Source organism: Bos taurus, chromosome 25 (genome assembly GCF_002263795.3).
Source record: "Bos taurus isolate L1 Dominette 01449 registration number 42190680 breed Hereford chromosome 25, ARS-UCD2.0, whole genome shotgun sequence".
Taxonomy (NCBI): domain Eukaryota; kingdom Metazoa; phylum Chordata; class Mammalia; order Artiodactyla; family Bovidae; genus Bos; species Bos taurus.
The window spans coordinates 33,445,427-33,453,470 of NC_037352.1; the positions used below are offsets into that span (position 1 = coordinate 33,445,427).

The 8,044-nt window shown below is 51.1% G+C and overlaps 1 protein-coding gene across 2 annotated transcripts; it reads right to left on the reverse strand.

Annotated features, from left to right (window-relative positions):
* Window positions 1–633: 633 nt before the first annotated feature.
* TMEM270 (transmembrane protein 270) lies at window positions 634–3,279 on the reverse strand. 2 transcript variants are annotated; one of them, XM_059881429.1, is made up of 3 exons: window positions 2,557–3,279; window positions 1,114–1,533; window positions 634–954 (listed from the first exon to the last, which is right to left on the reverse strand). In XM_059881429.1, the coding sequence occupies exons 1-3, from the start codon at window positions 2,569–2,571 to the stop codon at window positions 658–660; spliced, it is 732 nt and encodes a 243-aa protein (XP_059737412.1). In that variant the 5' UTR covers window positions 2,572–3,279; the 3' UTR covers window positions 634–657.
* Between the last annotated feature and the right edge of the window lie 4,765 nt (window positions 3,280–8,044).

Genomic DNA, 8,044 nt, shown 5'->3' on the forward strand with positions numbered 1-8,044 from the left:
GATCTGTGGTTGTGCTTGTGGGTGAGGGGGTGGATGGACGGGCTTCCCAGATGGCGCTAGTGCTAAAGAACTCACCTGCCCATGCAGGGGACGTAAGAGATGCAGGTTTGATCCCTGGATCAGGAAGAGCCCCTGGAGGAGGGCATGGCAACCCACTCTAGTATTTTTGCCTGGAGAATCCTATGGACAGAGGAGCTTGGGGAGCTACAGTCCACGGGTTGCAAAGGGTCAGACATGACTGAAGCGGCTTAGCAGGCAGGCAGGGTGGATGGGCAGGTGGGTGAATAGGAAGACAGGCTGAGAGATAGACAGGTGTTTGAGTGGACGGATGGATGAGTGGGGACATGAGTGACCAACTGTATAAATGGATGCACAGGCCAGCTGCAGACTGGCTCAGGAATAACTCCTTTCTTAAAGGAATTTTCTCAATCTCTGAAATGTGAGGCCCTGGCACCCCCCAGAGGGCAGAGTCTCTAACTACCCATTGTCCCTAAAAACCCTGGGCATCAGCAGTCTCAGGAAGCAGGCGCATGGACCCAGATGAAGTGAGGCATTCTAGGAAACACACACACGCACATCCCTCCAGCCCAGTAAGGAAGAGGGACCGAGAGTGAGACCGCAGGCCAGACCAGACAGGGGAGGCACAGGGGGACACATTTATTCTCCAGGAGTTCCAGGCTCTGGCAGGACTGGCCTGGCCCCGGGTGCTGGGGGCCCAGGGGGTGGGGTCTCAGACGAGAGCCCCAAGGCCTTCTGGGGCTCGGCCTCCTGGGCCTGGGCCAGCTGGGCTGTGTGCTCAAAAGCAGCCTGCAGCAGGTGGGAGGCGAGGCAGGTAGTCCAGGTGATGAGGTAGGCCAGGTGCCAGGAGGTGAGCGCTGCCGTGCTCTCCACCCACCAGTACAGACTCTTCAGCAGCGCCAGTGACCTCCGCACCACGCGGTTCTGCAGTAGAGCCTGGGGGCGGGGGGGCGGCGAGAAGATGGGCAGGCGGCTGTCCGAAGCTCACATGCCACACTGCCTGGCCGCTAGGGGCCCCATGACCCCCCAGCCCAGCCCAGGCCCAGCGTTCAGGGTCTGCGCTCCCCAGCCCAGCCAGCACCCGCCCTCACCCACCTTCCTGGGCAGCCGGCCCAGGCTGCAGCACTGGGCTTTCTGGTACAGTCTCCAGACCAGCAGCAGCAACAGCAACGCAGCCAGCATCAGGCTGTGCAGACACGACAGGAACAGGTCCGTCCAGGTGGCCGCAGACAGGCCCAGCTGCTCCCAGGCCCCCAGCCACTTTGGGCCCAGGCCCAAGGCCCGGGCACAGCCCAGCAGGCCTGCCCACACCAGCCTGGGCACCCGCAGTGCCAGGCACACAGGGACCTCTAGCAGTGTCAGCCCGGCCCGGAGAACCCGGCCCACAGGGCAGCCGGCAATCTTGGAGGGTGGGTGGAACCCCTGGGCCTCCTGAGTCAGCCCCAACAGCCAGTGGTTGAAGAGGAAGATCTTGAGGAGCAGGAAATTATAGAGGTGGGCCCGGTTCTGGATGAGCTACAGGAAGAAGAGAATGTTGTCACCCATTGCCACTCACTTGCCACGGGCGCCCACCTGTCCCAGGCTTTATGGTGCGGGTGTGGCTGCCAGGCCATCCCGGGGCCAGGTCCTCCTTTCTCAAGGCCTCAGTTTCCCCTATCCCAAGAGTGATCTTTATCTGTCCACTTGGAAGGACTCCATTCTCAAGAGGGAGCTTTAGTAGGTGTTTCATATTATATTTGATTTTCTTTCCTCTGGTTTTTTTTCTTTCTCTCTCTCTCTCTTTTTTTTTTTTTTTTTTTGGTCACACCAGGAGGCTTGCAGGATCTTAGTTCCTTGACTAAGGATCGAACCCGTGTCCCCTGCAGGGGAAGCACAGAGTCTTAACCACTGGACCACCAGGGAATTCCCTTTCCTTTGGGTTTCAATGGTTATTTACCACCCTTCAGACTAAGGTCATGTTTGAAAAAGAGTGGTGGGAAGGTCAATGCTTAACCCACGGGAGTGCTCTAAAGAAAATTCTGTGGCTCTGCGGCTTGAAGGTAGGGCTTCTGAAAGCTATGGGATTACTCCAGGAGCGGGGCAGCCACCTCGTTTCACCAGCGGCATCCAGCAGCAGCTTGGGCCTTCGTCCCCCTGGCCCCCAACCTCCAACCCCCGCCTCACCAGTGCGGACAGCTTCACCACCACCAGCAGAGTCCCCGAGAGGCTGGATCTGACCAGAGGGATGGCCTCCATGTCTGGCCCTCCTTTCCCTTCTCCAGTGGAAGAAGCAGGGTGACCTCACAGACACCGCAGTGTGGGGACCAAGTTACCGTGGGGACCCAGTTGCCATGAAAGTCTCCCCTTTCCCTGCCTCCTGCCCCATCACTGCACAAGAACTGGGGTACTTGTCTTCCGCATCCTGTTGCCTTCCTGATGGGAGACTGCTCCCGGAGACATCAGCTCCACGAACTTCCAGTCCACCCGGCACAGGCAGCCAAGGCAGCACAAAGATGCTGTACCTTCCCACATCCTTCCAAACCCTGAAGGATCAGAGACCTGGGAGATAGACATCTTCACCCTAAGGCCGCGGGTGGGCAGAACGCTTGAAGGCAGATGGAAGCCTCAGCCGCCCAACTCTGAAAGCTCCTACCTAACCCCCACCCATCCTTCTTGCATTTTGCTAAAAGGTTGGTCTCATCACAAAGTAGAGAAGTCAGCTGTAACCTTTATTCTCTGATCTGAGTGATGCGTCAGTGGCTACCAAGACTCAGAGGAGGGCAGGGGAGAGAAAATATGCCTGCAAAAGGCTTCAGAGGGTCTTGGAGAGAGGCATTCAGAGAGGGAAAGGGGGCAATTTGCTGCGCGAGACCCCTCGGGAGCCACAGGCTGCCTGGAAGAGAGGTTTCTGGAAGCCTCAGAAGATCAGAGTTAGTCTTAGCATTCCGGGAGAATCCAGAACCTTGACCACAGCCTTTCCTACAATGCTTTCCTGTCTGGGTCCCAGCAGGTGCCCCGAGATGCTCCAAGGATGAGGCTCTCAAGCCATTTATAAATTTTTTTAAAAGCGCGCCCTCTGGTGGCCCGTGAGTGCAGGGCACAGTTGCAGTCTCACTCTCTTTCTCCGCGAGGACCCTGGTGCAGGATACAACCCGCCATAAAGAATCCCTGGAAGGTCAGAGGTGACCCCTGCCCAGGACGGGTCCCGTTCGCCCATTTGTGTCCTCTCCCGGGGCGACAGCTGGGGTCCACTTCGAGGAGGGTGCAAAGTCCCTCGGCTCCGTCCGCTGCCCTTACCCCTCCCCCACCACCCTCTACAGTCCCCTAACACCATAGCCCTGAGGGGAAGCTGGGGTTCAAAAAGGCCTCCTTCAGCTAAGTTTTGAAGGATGGGTGGGAGCTTTCCGGAGGAGGAAGTGTGAAGGGTGGTATGGGCAGAAGGAACTGCATGATTCCAACAATTCAGTATGGGTGGAGCATAAAGTGCGCTTCTGGAGAAGGAAATGGCAACCCACTCCCATGTTCTTGCCGGAAAAATCCCACAGACAGAGGAGCCTGGCCGGCTGCAGTCCATGGGGTCGCAAAGAGTCAGGCACACCTGAGCGACTGAGCATGCAAGGTTTATTTCTTCTTTGGGTGACAGTTGGCACTCGAAAGAATCACAGTGGGACTTCCCTGGTGGCTCAGTGGCTGAGACTCTGCATCCAGTGTAGGGGGCCTGGGTTCAATCCCTAGTCAGGGAACTAGATCCCACATGCTGCAACTAAGACTCAGCACAAATTAATTAATTTTTTAAAAAGAATCACAGTTTACAGTTATTTTAATTTGTATTTGTATTAAGTTATTTTAAAATACGATGGTTATCTTTATCAAACCAGTTGATTTTGTAATAATAAATGTCCACATTTAAATGCCCACATTTGAATTGATGCTTTCAAACTATGGTGCTGGAGAAGACTCTTGAGAGTCCTTTGGACTGCAAGGGGATCAAAGGAAATCGGCCCTGAATATTCATTGGAAGGACTGATGCTGAAGCTGAAGCTCCAATATTTTGGCCACCTGATGGGAAGAGTCGACTCACTGGAAAAGATCCTGATGCTGGGAAAGATTGAGGGCAGGGGGAGAAGGGGGCAACAGAGGACAAATTGGGTAGCATCACCATCACCAACTCAATGGAAATGAGTTTGAGCAAGCTCCAGGAGATGGTGAAAGACAGGGAAGCCTGGCGTGCTGCAGTCCATGGAGTCTCAAAAAGTCGGACACGACTGAGCGACTGAACAACAAATCGCTAGCCACAGGCATTAGTTTCTACAAAAATCCCCCAGTCAGTAATGTGTTAAAAAGAAACAACAGGCCCAACGTGGAGTCACTCGTGCTAAGCCCCACTAGGACTTAATGTGAGTGAGTGAGCGAGTGAAAGTCACTCAGAGTCCGACTCTTTGCTTCCCCACAGTCTATACAGTCCGTGGAATTCTCCAGGCCAGAATACTCAAGCGGGTAGCCTTTCCCTTCTCCAGGGATTGAACCCAGGTCTTCTGCGTTGCACGTGGATTCTTTACCAGCTGAGGCACAAGGGAAGCCCAGGACTTAATATTTATCTTAATTGCAATTTCAACCTCTCCCGGGAGTGGAATTTTAGGCCAATTCATCTGGAGTTTTTGCTTTCCTCTAAGAGAAGGTGCGGAGAAGGGGATGGCACCCCACTCCAGTACTCTTGCCTAGAAAATCCCATGGACAGAGGAACCTCGTAGGCTGCAGTCCATGGAGTCGCGAAGAGTCAGACACAACTGAGCGACTTCACTTTCACTTTTCACTTTCATGCATTGGAGAAGGAAATGGCAACCCACTCCAGTGTTCTTGCCTGGAGAATCCCAGGGATGGGGGAACCTGGTGGGCTGCCGTCTATGGGGTTGCACAGAGTTGGACACGACTGAAGTGACTTAGCAGCAGCAGCAAGAGAAGGTGACCTGACTTGAAATAATTCACCCTCTAACTTCTTTGTCCCGCCCTCCTCCTGCCTATAAAAGCCTCCCTTTTGTACTGCTGTTCCGCTCCTTGGAGCGTCTCTCTACCTGCTGGGTGGGATGCAGACTGTTCAAGGTTATTGAATAAAGCCAATTCGATCATCAAATGTACTCAACTGAACTTTTTATTAATTTATTTTTTTATTGAAGGATAATTGCTTTACAGAATTTTGCTGTTTTCTGTCAAACCTCAACATGAATCAGCCATAAGTATACATATATCCCCTCCCTTTTGAAACTCTCTCCCATCTCCCTCCCCATATTCAATTGAATTTTGACTTTTAACAGATTTGGTGGCAGTGGTGGGATCCAAGGTGACCTTCTGATGGTGTTCACGGACAATGAGAAAGACGAGAAAGACAACCCTTTTTGACTGGACTGTCTTTTCTCACCATTTCTGAGGCCAGAGGAAGTTCATCATGTTCATGAGCTCTGCTTTCTTTGCATCAAGCGCCTGGTCTAATTGGTTTTCTGGTCAGTTCCCCTTTTGCTTGGAAACCCCAGTTCTTGATGTTGTCCCCAGATTTCATGTTGGGAATTGCTGGTGATTTAGTCCACAGTTTCCCATTTCTTTGAACTCCTTCCCCAAATTCCACATCTGGAAATGCGGTAACCGCTGTAGTTCCCCATTTGTTTGGAATCAAGCTGCCATCTTCACTTAGCTGAGGTCTTTGGTTCAAGGCTTTTCCCCCACTCCAGAGTTCCATGGGAATTCTTGGTGGTTACCAGCCGGAGTCGGACTGGGTCCAACTTGAGCTGGACAGGGTCCAGTAAAAACAACTGCTAACAGGAATCTCAGAAGCCAAAAGGCTGCAAAATCGGTGGGTCCTGTGCTAAACACTGGGGACATCCAAATCAAATTGACTAGGAAGAGAAGTAGTTAGACATCAAAGTAGATTGCTTGCACTCAAGACACCGATCAAGACTTTATACTTTACATGAAACTCACGACTTGCCTGGCAGTCCCACGGTTAAGACTCTGAGCTCCCAAGGTAGGGGGCTCAGGTTTGATCCCTGGTTGGGGAATTAAGATCCTGCATGCCACAGAGCTTGGTCAAAAAAAAACACAAAAAAACCATGAAACTCTCTCTTTTTCCTCTCCTTTACCCTGGCATTGGCCTGGAAAGATAATGACATCACTCATATTTCTCAGGCCATTGCTAGAGGGGTTAAGCTCTGGAATTTAGAACAATTTTTTATTTCAGGCTAGAAGTTTCTTCCCCCATATGCACTAAAAGTCCTGAATGACCCTTGTGTGTTGGGGGCTGAGGGGAGGTGTTTAGTTGCTCAGTCGTGTCCAACTCTTTGTGACCCTTTGAACTGTAGCCCACCAGGCTCCTCTGTCCATGGGACTTTTTAATGCAAGAATACTGGAAGAGGTTGCCATTTCCTTCTCCAGGGGATCTTCCTGACCCAGGGATCGAACCCATGCCTCCTGTGTCTCGGCATTGCAGACAGATTCTTTACCTGCTGAGCCATCAGGGAAGCACAAAGGAGCCCTGGCTTAGGAGTAAATACAATGGCAGTGCAATCAGAAACCTCTCCTTAACTCTTAAAACATTGCAGATTCTGTTTCTAAGACACTGGCTACCCAGCAAAATCCTTAGACTCTCTGGCCAAAGTTGTTCTTGATAACAGAATTATCTTTCAGCTGAGCGGTTCTATGGCCAGCATCACCTACCGTACCTAGAGTTAATACTTCTGGGGAGGCCAAAACTCAGTTACATAAGATCCCTGAGCAAACCATTGGCTTTTAAAGGTGACTCCTTCAATGGGGTCTTCCTTTGATTAATCTGATGTTGAGTGGTTTGGGTCTTGGAGACCCATGGCTCCCAAGTGCACTCTTAACACTGGGAATTATCCCGCTTGTAGTTAAAATAATATCCCTGGTACATTGCATATTCTGTCTAAAGCTTTAAATGTATATTCACAGCCTCTAGTCATCAAGCAAATCCCCCTAAGACTGGACCTCAGAAGAGGAACAAAGCAAATGATTGACTGAAAAATGGTGAGCCTGGAGTGGTGAACTGTGGATAGCACACAGATTCGGCAATAAAGCAGCAGTAGCAAAAAATGGTGGGAACTACAGAGCAGGAGGTGAGTGGTGCTGATACCTTAAATTCTGATCCCATTTCTCAGTTAGGCTGAGGGTTTGATCAAAGTGGAATTGTTGAAAAGAAACAACAGGTCCAAAATGAAGTCACTTATGCTAAGCGCCACCTACTACCTAGCCTGATGACATCACTGACTCGATGGACATGAATTTAAGCAAACTCCAGGAGATGGTGGAAGACAGAGGAGCCTGGTGTGCTGCAGTCCATGGGGTCACAAAGAGTCAGACATGACTTAGCAACTAAAAAGCAACAACGATTATAATTTCAGCCTTTCTCAAGAGTGGTGTTTTAAACCAATCAGTCTGGAATTACTTGGTGAGAACTAGTAAGGAAATCTGCCTAAGATTCCCTGACTTCCCCTAAGGGAAGATAACCCTGCCTAACTAGTCCCTTGGACTCCAAGGAGATCAAACCAGTCAGTCCTAAAGGAAACCAACCCTGAATATTCATTGGAAGGACTGATGTTGAAGCTGAAGTTCCAATACTTGGGCCACCTGATGCGAAGAGCTGCCTCATTGGAAAAGACCCTGATGCTGGACAAGATTGAAGGCAGGAGGAGAAGGGGACGACAGCATGACATGGTTGGATGGCATCACCGACTCGATGGACATGAGTTTGAGTAAGCTCTGGGAGTTGGTGATGGACAGGGAAGCCTGTCATGCTGCAGTCCATGGGGTTGCAAGGAGTCGGACAGGACAAAGTGACTGAATTGAGCTCATCCACTGTGTCTACTTCCATGTCCCGCCCCCTTCTGTCTATAAAAACCTTCCATTTTGTACAGCTCCTCAGAGCACCTTTCTGATTGCTTGATGGGATGCTACCCTACTCATGAGTTGTTTAATAAAGCCAATTAGATCTTCAAATGTGGGCTTCCTTGGTGGCTCCGTGGTAAAGAATCCATCTAACAAT

What these genes read in the sequence shown, in the direction of transcription:
- TMEM270 (XM_059881429.1), bottom strand. An exon ending in TGGGCCGGCTGCCCAGGAAG is followed by an intron (nt 955 to 1,113) that starts GTGGGTGAGGGC and finishes CCCCGCCCCCAG; the next exon opens with GCTCTACTGCAGAACCGCGT.